Consider the following 26,376-nt stretch of genomic DNA (forward strand, 5'->3'; position numbering starts at 1 on the left):
ACCCCCCAAATTCTTTTTAACCCCAACGGGAAATATAAAGGACACTTTACCTACCAACTAAGGGCTTTTTTAACCAAGAAAAAACCCAAAAATTCGGTTTTTGGACAATTTAACGGAAGGAAAACTTAAACAACTTTCGTATTTTCTAAATTGGCTTTTTTTAATATTATGTTTATTCATTGATTAAACAATTTCGACTATTTATTCATTTTGAAAATCAAATGTTGTTCATCTTGTTCGAGTATGGAAATATTACTTTTAAGCCTCAAATAATTGGGTGAACCGTTCCCTATTTGGGCAACAAACACTTGGTAGCAGAGGAAGAAAAACCCTTCCGGAAAGCCAAGCAGGAAAAAAAAAACATTAATAAAATGACATTGTGGGGGATGTTATAAAATCAGTAAAACAAATTGAAAAAAAATATAAAATACTTGGGAAGGGAGATTGATTTGAAGAAAATTGGGTTGGAAACCCCGGAAAATTTAAATGCCAAGGTAATCTTCGTTGAGGTTGTTTCTGCAGGAAAAATTAAGGATTTTATTTTAAAGGGAAGGAAAAGTTGGGAAGATGTTTATAAATTAAAATCAAGAGGTACTTACTAAGAACAATGGGTTAAATTTAAAGAGATATATGGAGAGTGGGACTTCTTATCCCTGAAAAATGTTTTACGGAAATATGAAGTTTTTGGACACAGGAATAATTTTGGGGGGAACTTTTACTAACATAGTGAAAATGGCTATGTGTTTGTAACCCGAAAGGGATTTTTTTTCTGGGTGACCATCAAATCGATCCGGTATTTCCCCATCCTTGGCGCCAAACCCCGCGTAGAACCAGGGTTTACGCGTTGTAAAACTCCCAAAGCCATATTTTTAAAAACCAAAAATGGAATAGGAATAATAAGGAAAAAGTATTGTCGAAAACTAAGTATTTATTTTAAAAATTAATAAAGCTTGAAACTTGAAGAATTTGGTTAAATTAAACTTTAAACAAACAACAATTCAGCAAAAAGTATCTTTCTCATGTATGTTTTGGAAAATACTCACGGTAGCTCTACATGGGAAAAAAAACACTAACGTTGAAAACTTGTGCAAATTAGAATGGCAAAATTGAAACAGTTTTCCGCACGGGTCCTGGGGAATTATTCAAATTTTAAGGACAAACGAGTGGGGTCGAACAAGTGGGGCCATTAAGCTCACAATGAAAAAACCATTTTCAATTAGTTCGAGGGTCCCAAATGGCTAAAAAGGATCGAACAACCTTGGCCTCATTTCCCTTCTTTGAAAGGGAAAAGGGGAAAACAAAAACTAAAGAGACTCCCTTTAGCGTTTAAAAAAGTAGGGAAATTGGGAAAAAAATTTAAAAATTTTCCCCTTTGGGTAAAATTATGTTTGGATATTTTTTTATAAATTTAAAAATTTTAAAAAGAAAAAAAAATTTGTTTTATTAAATGCCTAAAAAAAAATTTTGTCGGAGCCTGTACGCTATCAATTTAGTTCGCAATGCCAGGTGGTAGTTCCAAGGTCACGACACGTGGAACGCTCAAGTCCAACAGCGACACTGCAGACGACACAACACCGGCAACTTTACAGTCAGTTGATGATAAATTAAATACAATTATGCAAATACTAAACAACAATACTGATGACATCAAGGAAATAAAAAAGGAACAGAAGGAGCTCGGATTGTCAATTGAATTATGTCATACTAATATTGATGATTTAAAAATATTAATAAAAGCTCAAGACAACAAGATTAATGAATGTAATGGTGAAATACAGCGTTTAAACAATGAAAACGTTGAACTACGAAGAAAAGTAAACTCTTTGTCTCATGAAATAAATTGTATGGAACAGTACTCTCACAGAAGTAATTTAGTCATCTACGGTGTTCCCGAAGAAAAGAATGAACATATTCTTAACGTTGTGAGAAGGGTGGCGGCTGCGATTCAGTTCCAGAAATGGTCTACCAACTTGATAGATGCAGTTCACAGAACGGGGAAGGGAAATAACGCTGAGCCGAGACCCATTATCATCAAATTTATCAGCCGATTAGACAGAGACGAGTTTTTGAGGTGCAGAAAAGTGAGGCGTCATCTGAAGGCAACTGATCTGGGCTACAGCAGCGAAAACTCGATCTACATCAACGAGTCACTGACGCCTTCTACGAGGGAGCTGCTCAAGCTGACCAAGGCGAGGGCGAAGGAGAGAAACTACAGCCAGGTGTGGACCTTCAATTGTTCCGTCTTCGTTCGAAAGGACAAGGGAAATACAACACCTGTGATCAAGATTGTCTCTGTGAGTGACTTGGACAAGATGTGAAATTGTAAGTAGGCTAGCTGTAACGTCTGTATATTGATGCGTTATGATTTATATACTTGTTGCCGATGCATGTTTTGTTTATATATTTATGCATTTTATAACCTTAATGGTTTATTTTGTTATAATCTAAATGGTTTATCTTGTTATACTCTTAATAGTATATTTTGTTATAATCTTAATAGTTTATTTTGTTATAAGTATTTGTTGTTTTTGAAATTTATGTCAGTTTATTTATTTATTTTGGAATGGGTCATGTATGTGTATGTGTATGTGGGTATGTACATGTATATATACTCGAATGTATATGTATGTATGTATATATAATGTATTTAATAATAGATCTAGATTATTAGTAACGTCATATGTCACCTATTTAATATTTATTAACATGACAATATTTACAAATGAGTAATTTAAAGGGAATACATAATATTTATTATCAGAATGTAAGAGGTCTCAGATCTAAAACAACTTCATTTATGAATAACATTCTTGCTTGTAGTTACGATATATTAACTTTGACAGAAACCAATTTACAGTCTGATATACATACCGGTGAACTGTTCCCCGACACTTACAACGTTTTTAGAAAAGATAGAAATTTGGATGTTACTGGGATGTCAAGTGGAAGGGGTGTTTTAATAGCAGTAAAAGCTAATTTCATTTGTAAAAGAATTTATAGCCTTGAAGTCGACTTACCAGACTGTGAAAATATATGGATAAAGTTGTCAAGTATTGCAGGAAAATCAATATATTTATGTGTTGTTTATATAAGGCCTAGAGCGTCTGTACTAACATACCAAACTTTTTATGATAGATTACAGAATAACAATATCATTAATAATTCGTGTGTAAAAATATTAGGAGATTTTAATTTACCGATATTTGGAAGACATTATAACTTAACAATGGGGGATAGATTATGTAGAGAACTATTAATATTTCTAAATACTCATAATTTACAATTGAAAAATAACATTTTGAACTTTCAAAATAAAACCTTAGATTTAGTTATTTCAAACATAGAGAATACCGAGGTGAGTCGATGTTTGGACCCGCTGGTGGTGGAGGATCCTTATCATCCTGCGATAGAGGTGGAGTGTGTTATCGCGGTACAACAAACGTGTGGGTCAAGGTCGATTGACGAGCCAGGCTATTGTTATCGCCGGGCAGATTTCCTTGAGTTGTATCGTGGTTTGGCAACAATTGACTGGTCTCAGTTGTATCTGTTATATGATGTTAATGTTGCTCTAGATTATTTTTACAAAGAAGTATATAAGGTTATTAATAACACTTGTCCTCGTAAAAAATCAAAAGTGTGTAAGTTTCCTGTTTGGTTTACTAAGGAAATTATTTTAGATCTAAAATTAAAAGAAAAGTTTCGAAAAAAGTATAAACGCTCTGGTAGGCAGGATTATTATGTTAAGATTTTCAAATTTAAGGTCAAAAATTAAAAAAGATATTAAAGTTGCCTACGAAAATTTCGCTATGGAGGCTGAAAATAACATAGTTGCGGACAATAAACAATTTTGGAAGTTTGTAAACAATAAAAAATCGGCAAGAAAAAATTTGCTAGTAATGGAGTATAATGGTTTGCAACTTAATAATGGTAATTTGATATCTAATGGCTTTAAAGATTATTTTAGTTCTGTTTATAATAAATATACAGTAGAGCCTACAGTAGAGTTGGCAATGGAAGGGGCGACCATGGTGGGTGCGGGCCATTTAGCTCTGGACCGGGTTACAGAGCAAGATGTCACTTTAGCTATTGAAAAGTTGAAATCTAAGAGCACTGCGGGTCCTGATCTGTTGCCTCAGTATATATTTAAAGGGTGTGCAGATGTTTTTACTCAACCACTGATTTATTTATACAATTTAGTTTTGAAATCTAATACATTTCCTGATCAATGGAAGTTGACAAAAATAACTCCAATTTTTAAGAGCGGGAAGGAATCACAGATTGTGAACCACCGACCAGTAGCAGTGTTATCGGCACCAGCTAAGATATTTGAAAGTATAGTTCACAAATATTTGTATAACTATTTTAAATCAATATTATCACCTGGTCAACATGGGTTTTTGCCTGGCCGCTCTATTAAAACTAACTTATTAAATTTTACAAACTATGTCTCTTCACGGTTGGACTCATCGGTTCAGACTGATGCAATATATCTTGACCTGGCTAAGGCTTTTGATAAGGTGGATCATTTGATTTTATTAAAAAAATTGCATTTTTATGGTTTATCGAATAATCTAATTAAGTTTTTTCATACCTATTTAATAAATCGAAAAACAGTTTGTCTATTATAAAGGTTATTTGTCTTCCACTTTTCTAGTACAATCTGGGGTACCACAAGGGTCAAATTTAGGCCCATGTTTATTTACAATAATGATCAATGATCTGTGTGACTTTGTAAAATCTGTAAGTGCTCTGTTATTTGCGGACGATTTGAAACTGTTTTATCATATATCCTCAGTAAATGATACGGAAATATTACAATCTGACCTAGATAATGTTAATAACTGGAGCGTTCTTAATAAATTGAGATTTAATGTCTCTAAATGTCATGTGCAGTCATTTACCAGGTCAAAAAACTGTATAATAAAAAATTATAACTTAAATGGCGAAGTAATTGCAAGAGTTGATTCAATAAAAGATTTAGGTGTTGTAATTAGTAGTGATTTATCATTTTCCAGTCACATAGAAAATTGTGTCAATTCAGCTAGTCGTATGTTGGGGTTTATAATAAGACAGGGGGTCAATTTTAAAAACATCAGGTCTTTTATCACATTGTACACATCTTTAGTCAGGTCAAGACTTGAGAACGCCGTCATTGTATGGAATCCAATGCATTTAATTCACGAAGAACTGATTGAACAAGTTCAAAAAAGATTTTTGAGATATTTATATTATAAATGCTTTAATATATATACATATTTAGTGCCATACATTGAGTTATTAGAAATGTTTGGGCTGGAGAGTCTGAGTCGGAGGAGACGGGTCCTGGCGCAGGTGTATCTCTGGGGCCTGGTCCGGGGTCGGGTGGACGACGCGAACTGTTTGGGAGTCCTCAGTTATCGAGTGCCAAACTTCAACAGCAGGAACAAATGTTTGTTTCATTTGCCCTATTCACGCACTGCGACGCGTGCATTCTTTCCTCTGTTGAGGATGATGAGGTCTTATAATACAATACTCTTGGGTGGGTCCGACATTGACATTCACCATGACAGCTTGAATGTTTTCAAAAAAAAGATTAAGCCATTGTTGTCATGAGATCCGTAGGTCAACGTTCTCCATAGGTTTCTCCCCGGGCTGTTTTGTTCTCTATGTGGGTTGGTGTTTAGTTATTTATTTATTACTATTATATTATATTTATTGCATTGTTATTATATTATATTTATTGCATTGTTATTACATTATATTTATTACATTGTTATTATATTATATTTATTGCACTGTTATTATGTTATATTTATTACATTGTTATTATAGTATATTTATGATATTACACTAGTTACTGTAAGAAAAGTAAAGTAAAGCCAAACGTGAAGAATTGTGCTATGGACTGAGCTATAAACTCAAACCACTGATGTCTGTTTTGTAATTTTTCTTGAACTGCTATAATGTTATTAGGGTAAATCCTGTTTTATAGCATGTAAATAAAATAAAATAAATAAAATAAGAGGATTATCTTACTTTGTCAGGATGAACAGCAATGGAAGAAAATATAAATATACAATAGGATAATATTACTTTGTCAGGATGAACAGAAATGCAGGAAAATATAAATGTATAAGAGGATTATCTTACTTTGTCAGGATGAACAGCGATGCAGGCCCTTCGGTAAGCCTTCTTCACATCAGTGGCAGACACCAACTGATGCATCTCCACCGTGTATTTGCAGTCCTCCCAGAGCACACGGTCCATAGAGCACAGCAGCGCGCGTATGTTACGCGTCTTTCCTTCAGTCCACTCCATTACCTGTAATGGAGACATCATCATACACAACGTGTTTAAGAAATTTGCTTTGATGCTAAATAACTTATAAACAAATTTCTGTCAATAAATGAATTGAACATTATACAACCTTTTACAGTCCTTAAAAACGTATCTCATTTATTTATCGACAAAGGAATACCTTAAGCTTATCAGGATCCATTTCTTTGGCAAGCTCTGTTTTCCTCATCTGGTTTATCGTTCGAGGGCCGCTGTCCTTCTTTGAGGAAAACTCGTAACCCTGGCTACCCAGTAGGTCTCCAAACACATCACCTGCCTTCTTCCCTGGAAAGGTAAGAGAGTTTATATTACAGATTTCAGTGAGTCATTCTCCATCAGTGAGGTGCGACTTGCCTGGCACTAAGCCGCAGGCCCTATAGCACATTTCAGAAGTGAGTAAGAAAATGAGAAGTGAGTGAATAATTATGCCTAACTGTGGAGCCTAATTGAGAGGCAGAGGAAAACCGCAACCCTTTTCTAGTTAACAACTATTGTAGAGTTTTTTGTTTAAAGTTTGTTATTGACGATGGAAGGTTGAAAGAATAACAGTATTTCGGACATTTGGCATCGTTATAGTTTATAAAAGGTATAAGAATCAGAATCATCTTTATTTAAAGTTTACACATGGTGTACATGAATGGTGTCAAGAATATAAATACAATATATATTTTTAAATACATAAGTGGGTGTTTATAAAGTCCAAAATAAACCCATAAAAATGATAAATAATAAACAATATTAACTATGAGTAATTTGGATAATTATAAAAAAAATGGTAACATAAATACATACAATCTTTATCTATTAAGCAAATTCTTGTTAGTATCCCACTGTAGCCTGTGCTAGTGTGATGTGTGATTGTGATCCTCGTACTTGTGATTTGTGCTTGGGACTTGCATCCTGTGTAGTGACAACGCCTGGACTGGACTCCAAGCAACTTTTGGGAATGTTTGAACCCTTTTCTTTCCCTTCTTTACTTGTTTCTGTTCTTTATTTTTGTATGTACTAATACCTCCACCACTTGATGAAGAGGATAGATTTCAATCCTCGAAACGTTTTGTTATACCTTTTATAACCAATAACGATAGCAAATGTCCAAAATCCTGTTATTGTGGAGTGATCTCTTTTGAGAGTTAACACACCGGTACTAACTTTTATAGTCATACATTAACTCCATGTTTGTGTAAATCTCCGTTCTCCAAGGGAGATACACATATCCTGAAAGATTTTCTAAAAAAATAATAAATCAGGATTTGATCTGAGATGACATCCAAAATGCCATTTCTTCCGATCACAATGGCAATGCTGCAATGGCCCATACCACATCCAGAGATGGTCTAATGCTGTTGAATATTGTAAGCATTCCTACATGTCTAGTGTAATGAACCATATTTTGAGAGATGATTGAACCCGGTTGAATATTGTAAGCAATCCTCCATGTCCAGTGTAATGAACCATATTATGAGAGATGGTTGAACCCGGTTGAATATTGTAAGCAATCCTCCATGTCCAGTGTAATGAACCATATTATGAGAGATGGTTGAACCCGGTTGAATATTGTAAGCAATCCTCCATGTCTAGTGTAATGAACCATATTTTGAGAGATGATTAAACCCTGTTGAATATTGTAAGCAATCCTCCATGTCCAGTGTAATGAACCATATTATGAGAGATGATTGAACCCTGTTGAATATTGTAAGCAATCCTCCATGTCCAGTGTAATGAACCATATTATGAGAGATGGTTGAACCCTGTTGAATATTGTAAGCAATCCTCCATGTCCAGTGTAATGAACCATATTATGAGAGATGGTTGAACCCAGTTGAATATTGTAAGCAATCCTCCATGTCCAGTGTAATGAACCATATTATGAGAGATGGTTGAACCCTGTTGAATATTGTAAGCAATCCTCCATGTCCAGTGTAATGAACCATATTATGAGAGATGGTTGAACCCAGTTGAATATTGTAAGCAATCCTCCATGTCCAATGTAATGAACCATATTATGAGAGATGGTTGAACCCTGTTGAATATTGTAAGCATTCCTACATGTCCAGTGTAATGAGCCATATTTTGAGAGATGTTTGAATCCTGTTGAACATAGTAAGCACTCCTACATGTCCAGTGTAATGAATCACATTTTGATCTTGTAAGTTGCGATGTGTAAATCCCAACAACTTTTCTCACCTGGCTGGTCTGATGGTTTGAAGGCGTTATCAAAGTGTGATCGACTGTAATTCGGCTCGCAGGGGGACTTGGAGTGATGCACAGGGCTTCCTGAAACATCACAAATTTGTATTTACACAGTTTTACTTCATTAAATCAAACAAATTGCCAATTAACAAAAATGCATGTTTCTAACTACGATATGATTAGATGATCAATGAGGTAGAATTATGAGAAGGCAATGACACACCTTACTCACCATTAATGCAGTTTTGAAATTTTTGTGGTGAACTAAAAGTTTAACAGTTTATTAGTATACAAACCCCAGTCAGTTATGTATAAAGTAATAACTTTGTTTCTTTTTTTTTTATCATTTGCTAAAATAGTTCCCCATATACTCCACAATCATATTGACGTGTTTTTAATTTTTTAAAAGTATTTGTTTAACACGGCTTCACAAGTAATTTTCAAAATCAAAGTCTGTACCTTGCTTATTAAAAACACTTTTGATGCAATAAGATGGGGCGGTAAGATATTTTTTGAACTTTTTTAATTTATCATTAGCGTAATCTGGAGTCATATTTAGATAGTAAGTTTATCTTTGCAATCTGTATTATAGTATTAATCAAGTACTGTATACTTAACATTTTCTAAAATTTAAATGTATACAATTGTTTCAGCCTCTTTGGCATATTTAGCTGAAAGTGTCAACAGCTGTTTAGTGTCCGCTAAATTTGGATTGTGAAATGCAAACGTGACCATTATTTTTTCAAATTTTAATATATTCTGGGAATCTTTTCTAACCTTTCTCTTCATATAAATCTTCCTCAGACTTCCATGAATATTTAAAAAAAATTTATTAGCCAAATTGCTCAAGTTGTTCTTGAGATCAGCACTAAACAATACATTTAGCGATAGACAATAGACAATATACTTTATTCATTATCATTGAGACAAGAATGGTGTCATTAAGCAAAATACAATTTTTTTTTTTTAAGTTGAGATAAATCACGGTGGTTCGAGAGATGTGGTTAGGCAGTTAGTCCTCCAGTTCAGGAATTCCTCTATTGTATAAAAAGGCCGGTCAAGAAGCCAGTCGATCAGTTTTCGTCGGAGTTGTTGCTGTTCCGTGGTGTTCTTGAACTCTTGTGGCAGGATGTTAAGAAATTTTGCACCAGCATATGTGGGTTGTTTTTCGTAGAGAGTCAGACGATGGGTGGGAAGTATGTAGTCATGTGCGGATCTTGTGTTGAGGGTGTGAACGTCATTTCCTCTTGTCAGACGTTGTTGACTTGCATATGCAACTACTTCTAAGATGTACAGGGCTACTGAGGTTAGTATTCTTAGCTGTTTAAAACCACCTCTACACGATTCTAGAGGTCCTGTTCCCATTAGTATACGGATTGCTTTTTTCTGAAGCACTAGTACTCTTTGGGTGTTAAATTTAGAGGAGTTGTCCCAGACAGTTATTGCGTACCTCAGGTGACTCTCGAAAAGAGCATAGTATGCACATTTTACTATTTCTGGGCTAGCAAGTTGTTTTAAGCGCCTTAGAACATATAAAACTGTGCTAAGTTTCCCACATAGTTGGTTGATATGGTCACTCCAAGAAAGAGATTCGTCAATTAATATTCCTAGGTACTTTACGTTGTCCATTCTTTCAGCGTCCGGCAATTCCAGCACTTCTTCTTTCTTCCTTCCCATTATTAGTTGCTGAGTCTTTGTTTGATTCAATACCAGGTCGTTTGCTTGACAGTATTCTATTGCCATATTTATGGCAATGTATGTGTCTATTTCCAAGGTCGAAGGTTGTTTATTTTGTAGCAGGAGTGTCGTGTCATCTGCATACATGAGCATGAAGCAATACAATGCCTGATTGTGCCGAGTATTTATTCGTATATTTTTAATAAATTGTACTCAGTGTCATTTTTAAATCGTGGTATTTGCACAAAATGCCGGGTAAATGTGCCAAGTGTGTTTTGGATTTTGCGTCAACAGACATTGTGGCAAAGTGTACAGACTGTAAATTGGAGTTTCATCCTACTTGTACACGTGTTGGTTCTGCTCAATTCACAAAGTCGAAAAATAAAACGTGGAAATGTGATGTTTGTGTGGACGAATCAACCTCGACAACATCAGTCCGAAGTACAGAAGACGAAGATAAGAAGACAATCCTAGAAGCAATAAAATCCCTAAAATCCTCCATGGAAATTAAAATTGATGAAGTCAGATCTTCAATCCATCTTTTATCAGAAGATATTCGGTCGCTGAAAACCAATGTGGAAAATTTAGACAGACGGCAGAATGAGTTAGAGCAGCGCTGTGTTACTCTCGAACAGAAAAATGGACTGTTGACAGACGAGTCGCGGGTCTTGAGGCTTCAGTTGCAGGATGTGGAGCAACACTCGCGGTCATCTAACTTGGAGATTATCGGCATTCCACAGACGCAGGGGGAGGATGTCTCCGAGATCCTCGGGAAAGTGGCAAGTGTCGTCGGGATCGACTACAACAGAGGAGATGTGTCGATTGCTCACCGCCTTCGCCTGTACTCTCGTAAGCACACACACCTGCCTCTCATCGTGCAGTTTACGTCGAGGATGGTCAGGGAGATGTGGCTGGCTGCCGCACGAGTCAAGAGAAACCTTGTGGCTTCGGATATCGCAGCTTCGTTCCCCGCGACCAGTGTATTTATTAATGAACACCTTACCCCCAGTAACAAGGCGCTGCTTGGAAGGGCCAGAAGACTGCGGCGAGAGGGAAAGCTTCACTACGCTGGTTTTGTCAACGGTAAGGTCCTGATCAAGCCCAGGGAGGAGGATGCTGCCATCAGAGTGCTGGAGATGGAGGAGATGGACAAATACAAGTGACCGCAAGTATTGATACTGTGGTAGTTTGATTGTTTTTTTAAGAATAACAGATTAGAGTTATATATTTATTATTATTAATCTTAAATTTTCTTTTGGTTTAATTGAGTACATAGCTTTTTTATCCTCATAAACAGTATTATTATAAATTTAATTAATTAACTATTAAAAATCAAACTAATTCATAGTGCAAGGCAAGTGATGTTCAAAGCGTAAGAAAGATTTCAAGGTTGTTTTTTATTTGTATTATCCTTGATTGTGAATCCCTCAGGATTCATAATCGGGAGTATTATCTATCTGCAATTATTTCACAATGTACATCTCTGTCTGTCTATAATACATGCAGTGTCAGCAGTTAGGATTTAAAAGAAAGATTTTTGTTCACTAAAACCATTACTTAAGTAAGTTGACTGTCCTCTGTCTTGTTGTTATTCTTTGTTTGTATGTTTTTTAAATCCACAAGTAAGTTTTGTTTTAATTACTTAAAAATATTTGTGTTCTTTTTGTAAGATATGTTGTGAGAAATATAATATTTAGTTGTTATATATAACTATTATTTAAGTAAATTTTATTGTTTAAATTTAGGAAATGATTCGTTTTTCGTCATTGGTTTTTTAAACTCACAGGGAATGTTTTGTTTAATTATTATAATTTCTTATTATTTATTAAATGTTGTAAATGAAATATCTTTATTTTAGGAAGTATCAAATAATATACAAAATGGTGTAATTAGTAAAAATATCTACCGTCATAATAAACATTAACCGTCATAGTAAAAATTATGTATAACATCTAATATCAATAACAACCAATACTCATAAATGTTATTTATTTTTTACATTTTTATTTCCCATTATTTGTAATCATTGTGTGACGCATTACACTTTAGTATAAATTCACTAAAATTTAAAATAAGAGGATAAGTGTCTAAAAGACCGAGTAAATTAAAAAATCATGCTGTTATATTACAAGTAGTATTACACATTTCATGTTACAACTTTTAAATTAAGGCAAAATTGTAAATATGCTAGTATTAGTAGGCTGGGCAGGTGGGCTGTGCGGAACTTATGACAACCAAAAACGTATTTGATGATGACGGCACTAACCTTTTTACCATCACTTGTTCAGTTTTGAAGAATATAAATCAGTATGGTGATTTTTTTACGACTAATCTGGAGGATTGCAGCCTAAATATTTTCCACTCCAATATAAGATCATATGCAAAAAACTTTGATGAATTAGCTATATTTATAGAATCGTTGAGATGTCGGTTGGATGCGATAGTTTTGACAGAGTGTTGGCTGGTGGGTGGGAGAGGGGTGGAGGCTCGACTGGAGGGGTTTGACTGTCACAGAACTGACAGACAACGGAACAAGAACGATGGAGTGGTCGTGTATGTAGGGAAACACTTATCTTCAACTGTAAAACAAGTGGCTTTAGGGGACGTTTACGGTATTGCGTTAGATTTTATATTTTTTAACAAACATTTTAATGTACTAGCTTTATACAGGACTTTTGACAGTGACATGGATATGTTCTTGGAAGGATTACACAATTATTATAAATTTATGGGTAGAAACAAAATGTGCATATTACTGGGAGACATAAACTTGGACTTACTAAAAAATGACGTACACATTGACGAATATAAAAACTGCTGTGTTGAAGCGGGACTTGTACAATGTATTGATAAACCTACCAGAGTAACTGAAAAGAGTCAGTCCAGCATCGACCATATTTTCGTATGATACAGTGACATGACCAAGGTGAAAGCCGCCATTTTCCAGACGGCTTTCACGGACCATTACAGTACTGCCCTTACGATAACAAAAACTGCTACGGACACTGACACTCAACTCCCCCCTCGCACTTACGTAGACCATGCCCTACTCACTGACAACCTCGCCAAGTCCGACTGGGAGGCAGTGCTGAACTGTCTGGAAGTCGATAGTTGTGCTAATATCTTATGCGAAAATATCAAAAACTCAATAGAAAGTTCTAAAAAAGTAGTAAAAAACGAACAGACGAGAAGAAAAAAATTGAAACCATGGATCACATATGAGCTAATCCGAGCAATACGTGAGCGGGATAAATTAAGTAAAGTGGTAAAAAAACAACCATTTAACCCAATTGTCAGAGAAGTCTTTCGAGCACAACGCGCAAATGTCAGTAACTTGATCAAGCAAACAAAAAGGAATTATTATAGATCAAAGATTGATCAATCCGGAAAAAATCCAAAAATTCTCTGGGGAATTATTAAAGAATTGGCAGGGAGGGATGTACAAAAAGACGTTTTTAAAATCCAAAAATATTGTCCACATATTAATGTAAACAACGATTTGTTTAAAAATGTAGCAGACGAATTTAATAACTTCTTTGTGAATGTAGGCGAAATATTAGCAAACAACATTAACCCTAGCGGCGACCCAGTTGTGACTGACGAGGACTACCGACAGAACAGTTGTTTCACACTGCATACTGTCACAGAGGAACACATTTTACGTCATGTATCCGGTCTGCGGGGAGGGTCTGCCCCCGGTTGCGATGGCATTTCAGCTGAAGTTCTTAAATTTAATTTAAATATTCTTTGCAAACCTTTACTACACTTAATCAATTTGAGCATTAGTTCTGGTACTTTCCCAAATATTTTTAAAATAGCTAAAGTTATACCGATTCATAAAGCTGACGAATATACCGATAAAAGTAATTTCCGACCGATATCTCTGCTAAGTGTTTTGTCTAAAATATTGGAAAAAATAATAAAAGAACAGCTGGTCGAATATCTCTTTACTCATGATATTAAGTCGAAGAATCAGTATGGATTCCGGTCAGACAAAAACATTTCAAATGCTCTATTCGATGTCTGCAGAGAAATAAATCAAGCAATAGCAAGTCAAGAGCGTCTAATGTTAATTTTTTTAGATCTAAAAAAGGCATTTGATTCTGTAAACAGGAATAAGCTCTTAGATAAGCTCAAGGCTGTGGGTGTTCGGGGCGGCGCTCTTTCGTGGTTCCAGTCCTACCTCACAGATAGGCGACAGATAACAACGATCTGTGGTGTCAACAGCGATCAAATGCCCATTAATTACGGAGTGATCCAAGGAAGCACACTTGGGCCCATTTTATTTCTATTATATATCAATAATATATCTAAGTTGAATATAACAAGTAAATTAGTTCTTTTTGCCGATGACACTCTTATTTTAACGCGGGGAAAGACCTGGAATGAAGTACGCTTAAATGCTCTAAGTGATTTGGCAATAGTGAAAACATGGCTCGATCAAAATATTTTAACACTAAACATTTCAAAAACTAAATTTATGCCAATTTCGGTGTCTACACAATCAGATTATGTACTCTCTGACTTGACCATTCACTCTTGTGGAAATTACACAAACACTAATTGTAACTGTGGAAATATACAGCGTGTTAGCAGCTACAAATATCTGGGAATCATATTTGATAATCGTATGAAATGGACGGAACATGTTGAGTATTTGAAAAACAGATTAAGGAAATATATTTTTGCTTTTAAAGAGTTAACAAATATTCTGAACGTAAACGAAATTAGAGTAGCTTATTTTGCATTTGTACAGTCGATTCTGTCTTTTGGTATTATTGCGTGGGGTGGAGCAAATAAAACTTTAATTCATAACCTTAGTATAATTCAAAAATCAATATTAAAAGCTGCTTTTAGGAAGAGTAAGCGTTGCCCGACCAGTACCCTATTCCAAGAGACTAGAGTTTTTACGGTCAGACAAATTTTCATTAAAACTGTATTAATACACACGTTCAATAATTTTACCGAAATATTTATTCCAATTACTCATAATTACAGCACTAGATACTCTAGAAACATAGGAATTACTACCTCCAATCTTATTAAATCTTTTTCAACTACTAATTGTTATTACATTTCTCAACTACTCTACCGAAATTTGTGCTTAAAATATGAAGGCGTAGAATTTTTTCAAACAACTGCATTATCGACTTTTAAAAGGAAAGTGTCGGAGCTGCTTATCAGTCTCAGTGACGAGGAAGTCGAGGCCCTCATTGTGACCGGGTACAACAGGCGGACCTGACCTTGACCCCCCTCACCTACCCCTCAGTCATTGCGTCATGTATTGTTGCGTCCGGCTGCCTCTGGAAGGAAATAGTTGTATCCGACAGATATTAGATTGTTATGGTTTGATATATTTTTATTTATTTTTTTATTCTTTATTTTTAGCTTAAAGAGGTGGGTTTGTTGTCATCGTTAGCTGATTGCTCCAAAACTATAAACATTAATGTATTGTATTTCTTTTATTGTTTTACTATTTAATTTTTTCTTAATTACAAAATATTCTATCACATATAACTAATTTTTTTTTCTAAAAATCCATTCCTATATCGTTGCCATAATGGCTCGGGTCTACGCACAGGCTACTTGCCCATGTAGACCCTATTTTTCCCTGATGGAATAGTATTATTGAATATTTTGCAGCAGTTTTTTACCATATTTAGATGATTATCTATTATGTTAATAATGGATGTAGGATTTATAGTAATATAGATACATTGTACATGTTATTAATTTGTATTTGGGAAATAAATATTATTCATTCATTCATTCATTCATACCTTTTTAAGTAATCAGGAAAGTCACTCACAAAGATAATGTAAAGGATAGGGCCCAGGACTGATCCCTGCGGAACACCTCTGTCAACAGGCAAAGGTCTGGAGGTTGTTGTTTTTTTCTTTCCTTGGTCTGTATTTTTTATTTCTACTGACTGAGTTCTCCCTGATAAGTAGCTCCGAAACCAATCTGCAGTTTATCCTGTGATCCCTCGGCTTTCTAGTTTTTTGAGGAGTTTGTCATGACTAAGGCAATCAAATGCTTTAGTGAAGTCTAGAAAGATAGCAGTTGTTGTGTCGCCCTTATCTAGTGCTCTTATTAGATACTCAACGATTCTAACCAGAGCAGTTGATGTTGATTTACCTTCTATAAAGCTGTGTTGATTATCAGGGAACAGATTATGTTTTTAAAAAAAATCTAACAGTCTAGACAGTACAATTTTCTCTATGATTTTTGAAATTGAAGGAAGTAGAGAGATTGGGCGGTAGTTAGCGACCTGGGTTGGGTCTCCTTTTTTTAGTTTCGGATAGACTTTTGCCAGTTTTAGTTTTGATGGAAAAATTCCTTCTGCAAATGAGTTATTGATTATAGTAGTTAGGGGGTTTAATAGGGGCTCACTGCAAGTTTTTAATAATCTTGTGGAAATGTTATCAAAGCCAGCTGAGTTTTTCGTTTTCAATGTTCTTATAGTCGTCTTAACTTCATTTTGAGATGTTGGCCAAAGAATGAATAAGAGAGTCATTTACTTGAAGTCTGTAATCTGGAGTAACAGGATTCCCATCGTAGACAGCTTGTGCTAGTGTTTCGTTGGCAATGTTTACAAAGTATTCATTTAGGTGTGTTGCTACATCCAGGGGAGCCGATATTAGTGTGTCATTAGATTTAAGATGTATTGTTTCATTGGTGTTGTTGTTTTTACATCGTTCTTTATTAATAACACTCCATATTGCTTTACTTTTATTTTCAGACTTATTTATGAACTCAGATGTCATAAGTTTTCTTTGGGCCTTGAGGTGAAGGTCATAGATTTTCTTCTTCTCTGTTGCTCTAGCTTTGTTTTCTTCTGTCCCAGTCAGTAGATATTCCTCTTGAGCCGCTAGATATTGGTTGCGCTTTTCTATCGTTTCTTGGTCAAGATTCAAGATTCAAGATATTTTATTGTCATTAAGCACAATACATATTATGCAATAGACAAAGTCAACATATTATATAGCCTACTTTAATCTAATCTTTAATCTAGGCACAGTTATAGGACAAAATACAGTATTGCCAGCTAGAACTAAATAACAATAATATAAATGTGAATAAAAACAATAAAATTACAATTAAATAATTTAAAAATCTATACAATATGTGCTAACAATCCTAATCTTAAATTAACAATGGATTAAAAACTTAATGAGCTAATATCACAGGCTAGGTAATCTTCAACAGTGTAAAAAGCTTTATTTTTCAGCCACTTTGCAATGGTAACTTTAAAATTATTAAGTGTAACATTCCATGCTTTCTCTGGTAATTTATTAAATAATTTTATACTGAAAAATATCTGGCTGTTTTTGGTCTTTTCGAGTCTGACTGGGGGTAGATCGAGTAAATATTTTTTTCTTGTGCAGTGTGTATGAACATCTTGTCTATTTATGAAACTATTCAAATTTTCTTTTACATCAAGTAATGAGCAGTAGATGTATAAACTTGGCAAGGTCATAATTTGAAGTTCTTTGAAAAAAGGTGAACAAGATTTTTGTTTAGAAACATTTTTTAAAATCCTAATAGCTTTTTTTTGCCATAAAAATATTTTTTTGGCACTGGAACTGTTTCCCCAAAGAGTCACACCATACCTCAAGTGTGAGTGGAAAAATGCATAATAAGCAGTTATCAACATCTCCTGAGTAACAGTATTCCTTAGTTTACATAATAGGTATATAACTCTAGATAGTTTAGTACATAAATAATTAACATGATGTTGCCAGCTTAATTTACTATCTAGGATAACACCCAATAACTTAACAGAATCATTACTGTATTTAGTATTATTGTGTAGAGATAATGTTAAATATTCAGTTTTATTATGATTCACTGCCAACCCATTTGCTTTAAACCATTCTAGAGCTAATTTAAATGAACGTTCTTGATCAGATTTTAAGGTTTGTGAGTCTTTATTACAGTTTAAAAGAGTAGTATCATCCGCGTACAAAACAGAATTACAAGGTAGGCTAGATGAAAAATCATTGATTGCAACAATAAACAGAAAAGGTCCCAAAACAGAGCCTTGCGGAACTCCCAATTTCACTGTTCTGAATTGGACTTGTTCTCCCCTTGGACAACCATCTGTTTCCTGTCAGATAAATAAGATGACAATAATTGTAATGCTTTATGTTTTATGCCATAACTAAACAACTTTTTTAACAACAACTCATGATTAATACAGTCAAACGCTTTACTTAAATCTATCAATGTTGCAGATGATATAATCTTTTTCTCAAAATTATTTAAAATGTTTTCCACAATTTTTCCTATTGCTTTCACAGTGTTTGATTTTTTTATAAATCCATATTGTTCTTTACAGAGCAAATTGTTTTGAGAAAAGAAATCATACAATTGGTCTTTTAAACAACACTCAAAAATCTTACTCAGTATGGGAACCAAAGAAATGGGACGGTAACTAGCAGGATCTGCCTTGCTGCCCTTCTTATATACTGGTACTACTTTGGAACATTTCAGTGCTTTAGGAAAAATCCCCTCAGATAAACATCCAGTTGAATAGAAATGTCAATGGTTTTACTATGTAGGGTATAATATCCTTGATGATTTTATTAGAAAACCCAAAATAATCTTCGCTTTTTGATCCACTCAACTTAGATACATATTTTATAATTTCAAATTCAGTTATTACATTTAATTGGAATGTTTTACTAGTATTATTAAATCTAGATAAATAATTACTCAAAAGCTCAATAGCAGTGTCAAAATTATTTTGCTTCAAATGTGTAGTACTAACTATAATTATAAAATAATCATTAAAGTCATCAGGCTTTATTAATTCTTCAACGCTTTCTTTCTTACAATGAATTTCCTTTTTTATTATACTCCAAGCAGCTTTACATTTATATCATAATAGGTCATTCTTAATAGGTTGTCGTTTTTTAGACTTTTTGCTAGTACGGATGTATGGGCATGCTATATCCATATGGTATGTCGAAGTATTCAGAAACTTGTTATAGGATTCCTCCGCTGATCTGGGGGTTAGCACGTCACACCATGTTTCTTGTTTCAGTAGATTATTAAGAAGTGAGAGGTTCTTGTCGCTGAAATGTCTGTTGAATGTTATTTGGTCAGGTGTTTTAGTTTTGAAGTTCTGTAATGTGGCTATTTGCCCTGTATGGTCAGAGATAAATGTGTTTAGGATAGTGACTACTGGTTCCGTAGGAAGCGATTTATTATTGTATATAAGAAGTATATTACAGCTGACTAATATGTGTCATTGTTTAGTTTTTAGTACGGTAAATATGCATATACTTTTACATATTCATGTAATACCAGTTTAGTGCTTATTTTGTTAACCAATTAACTCTGCTCACCCCTAGACGGATATATTAGAATGGTAGGTTTTGACCAAAGCGCCAAATACAGTTATATCCGATATTATAGATTAAGTCTTTTGGAGAAATTTTTAGTTCACAAAAGGCCTTTGAAATGCCCGGTGCACACTTTGTGCCTTCACTCTACGGCAGGGGGAGGTGAGTGCCCTTTGACTAACTCCGACTGCCTGCTTGTCAGTTCTGCGTCTCCTACAGCGCCATAACCAAACATATCTGTGGTGTGTATTGATACTTTCTCGCTTGTCACGAGTGTGGCGCGACTACTACGTATCTCATTATTGTTCTTCATTGTGTGGTTGTATTGTGATTAGTTTGAAAAATTTATACATTGTTTATATTGTTTTATAGTAAAATGTAATTAAACTTTTCAGTTTAGTAAAATTTTACAATGAAATTAAAATTTATTTAAAATAAACAGATTTGTAAAATAGTTCTTTGTTACCTATCTTTTTTTTGTCTATAAATGTGCTAATTATAAGTAAAATGCCCAGTTTTATATTTTTTTATGCTTTTACCTTATATAATTTAGCTATAGTAAAAATTAGCTTTGAACTTAAAGAAATAACATTTGTTTACTTGTCATGGCGCTATAGGAAAATTAATGAATTATTAGTGGCGTGCGAAGGGTTAAAATGGAAAAGAAAATAAATAAAACAGAATAACTAAGGCTTAAGTCATTAGTTTTCCTCAATTAGAGATTGTCTGTTATACAAACCAGCAGGTGTAAAAACTGGAGTACTCGGTGGGTAGGGGGTGGGATTCCAGCTGCCAGGTGGCTTGTGCTGGGGAGATAGTCCTGGAGTCGTACCGCCTCCACTGCCGACACCGCCGCCTAGACTAGAGCTGAGGTTGCCAGCTGTTAAACACAGTTTTATAATTAATTGTGTTTGAAAATGATAACTCTCCAAAATTGGAATAACTAAGGATAGGCACATTACCATTCTTGAATAGTTTGATTTTTCCCCTAGATATCAATATTAACCCTTGGTACGCTAAATAATCAGTAGAAAAATCTACCGTTACGCATAATTACATTTTTTTATTTTTTCTAAAGTTTATTTTTTTTATTGAACATATTGGTTAAATACTATATAAAAACACATGTTATATTAAAAAATTATTTTTATTATTTACATAAATATATAACAAAAGTTTTCAAGTAAAAAAAAATTTTTTTATTTAACTTTTTAAGACTTGATACATATTAGTTTAAAACAAAATAATTTGGATTTGGTACACTGTTAAAAATTAAATTAGAAGGCACGAAACAGTTAGAAAATTGCACAGTTAGAATTGAGCTTGACTGTGGTAGACTTCAAAACAGTCATCTGGATGGACAGCAGGCTTGGCATTGCATATCTTGCAAAGATAAATGGTTTCTTTCCTCAGTCCTCTCTTCAAACAAACGACGCACCTTGCTGTTCCTTTTTTCCTTTTTTTCATAAAGTGAGTCTTTCCACTGTTAGGTTACTAAACAAACAATGCACGTTCAGCTGTTGTTTTCAAGAGCGAGTTTACCCGCTCCGAGCGTAGAGACGGCAGGCCGAGTGCGCGCGCAGGCGGTCACGGCCAACACAAATCAGATGTTGTGACTGACGACAGCTGTTTTGATGTGTCACGCTCCACCAATATCACAATGGAAGACAAAAGAAGCACTCATGCACGTTCTGGCGGCATTTCGTGGAACTTAAATGTTTATAATACGTTGTTAAGAAATACCGCGAATTATACCGCTTAACGCGCTACGGGCAAATTACGATCGGCGATATATACCGCTTAACGCGTACGAAGGGTTAAGAGTGTCGATGGTCAGGCGGTCTAAGGCGTCGGACTGAGGATCTGAGTAAGAGATAGTGCAGGTTCAAATCATGTTTGTGGCCTTAGGAGTCCACATCTGCAATGTAAACTCTCAATAGATTTGAATCAAGTTTATAGTATAAAATGTACAGAAATTTCCATCAGAAAAGGATTTATCATTAAAGTGTTTTACGAACAATGTAAAATGTCTGACATGAATTTCAGTACTGTATTGATTTCACGTTATATGCCCAAAATCGTAATGTTTTAAACAGATGGACATTGAAATGTAACTTTATTCTGAATACACTGGGAATGTTATTTAAAACTAAATTACTGATGTAATCCAACTCACCAAGGTCAGCAAACGGATCCCTGTTGAGGTTAGGTGTGCTGACATTGCGAGGCATATTGATGTTACTGCTAGGCCACGCCCCGCCACCGAGCAGGTTCGGTGAGGGACTCGGGTTGGGCGTCAAGACGACGTTATCAGCGAACAGGTTGGGAGTGCTCACGTTACGGTGGATCGATGAGTTCTTTAGTGATGGGTCGAGCAGGTCATTCTACAAACATACAGAACACTCTTTGGAAACTTAATGTTACAGCTAGGCCATGTCCTGCCACCATGCAGTTTCTACAAAATCACCAGAACATTCACCACCAATATTGCTCTGATCTAACACTTCATTGTAGAGTTTGACAATCAGGACTCTCTGTGTTGTGCAGTGCAAAAGACAACACAGGAGACCAGAGCTGGGAGGGGTGAGGCTGTGTGCAGATTCAAGGATTTGAATGGGTTGGTGTTTGAGTGATGAACTTAGTCCAATTTAATAGAGTTATTCAATCAGTCTCCCTGAGGGTTGTTTTTCTGATATCTAGAAGATCGTTACAGTTATCCCAATTTCAAAAGAGGTAACAGACATGCTGAAGAGAACTACCGTCCGATATCTTTGCTTCCTTTTCTGTCAAAATTATTAGAACGACTAGTTAAAGCAAGGCTGATTCAATTCTAGGAAGATAATAATATTTTTGTCACGTCAGTTTGACTTCAGGGAAGGTTTAAGCATTGAATTTGCTCTTCAACACTTTTTGTCAAATATTTATCAGGTTTTGAATAGTGTGGCTGAAAATAAAACAGCTTGTTTGTTTTTAGATATGAGCAAGGCGTTTGATACTTTTGTCATGTGTTATTGGTATATAAGCTAGAATCTGCAGGAATTAGAGGGGTGTCACTTTTAAGGAAGCAATTAGTCAAAATGGAAGCTTAGTAAAAGTGAAATCTTAAATATTAGTTACGGAGTACTACAAGGATCTGTACTTCGCCCAATTTTCTTTTTGGTATTCATTAATGAATTTTGCAACAGTATTTTTAATGGACATATTACAGCTTTTGCTGATGATACGGCATTGTCATACAGTTCCAACCCTTTGGATGTGGTCAGAAAATGCAAGATGATTTACATAGGATATCTCTTTGGTTCAGCTGTAACAAGCTTTCTTTGAATGTGTCCAAAACTGTATTAATTTTTTTCTCTTTCTCAATAAGGTTATTTTGCATTTGCTGTAACATTTCTTACAGTAGAGTGTAGTGAAAACAGTTGTTCCTGTAACATTATAATGCAATGTAAGCTTATCAAATATTTAGATTTACACCTAGATGAAAATTTTTGATGTTAGTCATTTACAAAAAGCTTGGTGCATCACTCACTTAGATAATTTTTTGATCTGAAAAACCCATGTCCTTTGCTACACTGAAGTAGTTAATTATACTTTGATAAATTCAAAACTAGAATATGACTTTTCACTATATGGCAGTACTTATGTGTCCAATTTACATTCTCTCATAATATTACAGAAACATTCATTTGATTACTAGCAAATGCCCATTTATTTTTTTAACATTTACTTCCTTTGTTTGTTGGTCATAACATTCTGCTCTTAAGGTATTTGATATTTACGGTGCTGGTGTTGACTTTGTCCTTTAAATTAAGTCAGTGGTAATACAGGTTCAACTGTTGACAATATACATGATTATCCCACTAGAAAAACCTTTAGGAATACTTTCCAATTGTTACTCTTCACTTCTGACCATTCACCATCAACTCCCTGTTGCATTGCAACACTTGAAAGCTTTTGTAAGGAAGCAGTAGCTACCTCCCTACCGTATGATGTCTGTGCACAGATCCTAACCAAAAGATGTCAGATGATTCTAACCTTTAATGACTAAGCTTTTTTCCAACGTAAAACTTGTCTCTAAAAACTGGTAAGAAATCTCCACATTCGGTAGTCGCATTCTCACATTCAAATAATATAACTATTACAAATATTTCTTCTATATAATTTTCATCTACAAATAAAAAGTATATTATTTACTATTTTGGTATTGTTCTGAATTTCTGTACCTTCACTCTTCCAAACACATACAATATTAACGTTCTTGAATAGTACTCTCTAAGGGGTAAATTACACTAACAGTCTACATTATATTCCTTGAAATATTATAATAGTATGATAAATACAATTCTTTGCTTTAAGTTTATTTTGGACGATGGAAGGATTGTGAAGGAAACAGGACTTTTCCGGACTTTGCCATCGTTCAGGGAAAAAAATCAGTACCACTACGTTTCGAGATCTGCAATCTGATTTCTTCGGGTAAATAACCAACCTAACACATAATAATTACAAACTAGGTTAAAATAAACAAGTCATACCAGAGTGTTGTGACACGCGTAAGTCAGGAATAACAACCACCATGTTGTGTGTCAACTTCACTAAACTCTAAGACATGCACTTAATATGAACTAAACTCAACACTAATTATTGTTTTTGTGTTGTGTTGTGTTTTTGTAGGTTTTACTAAGTGAATGTTTGAATTAAGCGTGTCATAATGCTCTGGTATGATCTGTTTATTTTAACCTACTTTGTAATTATGTGTTAGGTTAGTTATTTACCTGAAGAAGAGATCAGATTGTAGATCTTGAAACGTAGTGTTACTGATTTTTTGTTTCACTGAACGATGGCAAATGTCCGGAAAAATCCTGTTTCCTTGATAAATACAGTTTGTGTGGTATACCTTAGCAATATTGGAGTCAGAAGCAAAGGGATCGAAGGCAAGTGGGTCCACAGCGGGTTCAATGCTGTTGGCGGTAGTGGTGGGGGGATCTGCACTGACAAACTGTCCGAAGCCTAGTAGATCTACGTTGCTGTCACTGCCATCCCCACCCCCACTGTCTCCGATGTTCAGCAGGTCCGCATGTGGTGTAGGAGCCGGGGGTCGTGGAGGCTGTGACAGAGGGGGCCTCTGGGGCTGGGACGATGAGAGGTTCAGGAAGTCGGCATCCTCGTCTTCATCATTCAGCAAACTCTCTCTCTCTTCTGATCTTTTCTGGAAGAAAAATTTGAATCGTATTACAGCCAATGAGATTTGCCGGAACTTAAAACAACATGGGACACATAATTATATATCGTCATTTAAATGTTCTTCAATAAAACAACTAACAAGAGAAAATTTTAATGTTATAAATTTGTAGTGGAAATTGAAATATTAGTCACTTATTAACTACACTGCAATAAATTTATCAACATATTTTTTGCATCTCTTCTTACTAAGATTTAGAAGACAATGAAATAACTCACCATGGGAGGAGTGTCAGGTCCATCTCTATACTCATTAGGAGGTCTTGAGGGTGGGGGAGGAGCTGGTCGGGGTGGAGGGCCGGGGCGAGATGGTGGAGGACCTGGTCTTGGTGGTGGCGCTGTCTTTGGTACTGAAACAAAATATCCTGTGGTTTTAATTTTTTTAAACAAGTATTGTAATAAGAATTAAGCATAACTAAGGAACAGTCTTTCCTTAGGAATTCAGTCTTTCCAAAATTTTAGGAATTCATATTGATAATAATCTTTCATGGGGACCTCACATTGATTTTCTGTCTACTAAATTATCTAGAATTATTTTTTTATTGAGACGTCTATCTTGCTGCATAAGTGAAAATTATGTTCGGACTGCATATTTTGGATACTTTCAGTCAATTTTGAGATACGGATTAATACTGTGGGGAAATAGTGCTAGAGTTCAGGAAATACTGGTGCTTCAAAAGAAAGCTGTTAGAATTGTTGGTAAAGCTGAATATCTTGATCATTGTAAACCTGTTTTCATTAACCAAGGAATACTTACAATAGTTAATTTATATTTGTTTGACTTATCTGTTTACATTTTAAATAATAAGGACTTAATAAACCATACACAAACACATAATTATAACACACGAAACAAAAATAACATTTTAATTGAATATTGTCGACTGAGCAAATCTTTGAATAGTCATGTTATAATTGGCTTGAAGGTGTATAACAAATTGAAACATTTGATAGAAAAATACCCTCTTAAAATTTATAAAAATAAACTTTATGAATGGCTATTAAAAAACCCTTTATATAATATTGATGAGTTTTTTTTCTATTAACAAAATAGACTTTTAATGATTGTTTTAAGATAAACTCATAATATAACTAGTATAATTATCAACTAGACAATTGATGTCTTATATTGTTGTATATATAATATTTATGTATTATACTTATTAAATATTATTTAGAGACAATGCTACTTAGTCTGTAGCTGAATTAGACTTTGTCAATGCATGTAACATGTTTTACGACAAATAAACGAATTTATTATTTATTATTTCTCTCAAAATTGAATGTAAACATTCAATTTCGAGACATTGTAAACATTCAATTTATTAATTCTATGAACAAATGTTTGCAGTAGGTTAACTAATGTTTTTCCTAATACAGGATTGTTTATTTTGTTTTTGTAAATCTCAACAGTTTTTTAATACCTAAAATTATGATTAGCCACTAAATCATTTTTACTATCTGTATCCATGTCATCATCACACACAAAATGCGAATCGCCTATTTGTGTATAAAATATTTCCATGGTACAATATACATTCTAGAAATAAAACGATAAAATATGCCAGGACAGGTGACAAGCAACAACACACGCGGTAGCTGT

The 26,376-nt window shown here is 34.5% G+C and overlaps 1 protein-coding gene across 2 annotated transcripts in view; it reads right to left on the bottom strand.

Moving 5' to 3' along the window:
• Positions 1-6,057: 6,057 nt before the first annotated feature.
• LOC124359002 (cyclin-G-associated kinase) overlaps positions 6,058-26,376 on the bottom strand; it is a 107,859-nt gene continuing 87,540 nt past the window's right edge. The window contains exons 18-24 of one of the 2 annotated variants that reach the window (XM_046811329.1): positions 24,993-25,123; positions 24,430-24,741; positions 21,712-21,919; positions 20,275-20,415; positions 8,503-8,592; positions 6,458-6,600; positions 6,058-6,300 (exon numbers count right to left, since the gene is read on the bottom strand). In XM_046811329.1, coding sequence (XP_046667285.1) covers positions 6,121-6,300; positions 6,458-6,600; positions 8,503-8,592; positions 20,275-20,415; positions 21,712-21,919; positions 24,430-24,741; positions 24,993-25,123 — 1,205 coding nt within the window. In that variant the 3' untranslated portion in view covers positions 6,058-6,120. The remainder of the gene's footprint in view (positions 6,301-6,457; positions 6,601-8,502; positions 8,593-20,274; positions 20,416-21,711; positions 21,920-24,429; positions 24,742-24,992; positions 25,124-26,376) is intronic. The other variant, XM_046811330.1, reaches the window with a different exon arrangement.

Source organism: Homalodisca vitripennis, chromosome 4 (assembly GCF_021130785.1).
Source record: "Homalodisca vitripennis isolate AUS2020 chromosome 4, UT_GWSS_2.1, whole genome shotgun sequence".
NCBI lineage: Eukaryota > Metazoa > Arthropoda > Insecta > Hemiptera > Cicadellidae > Homalodisca > Homalodisca vitripennis.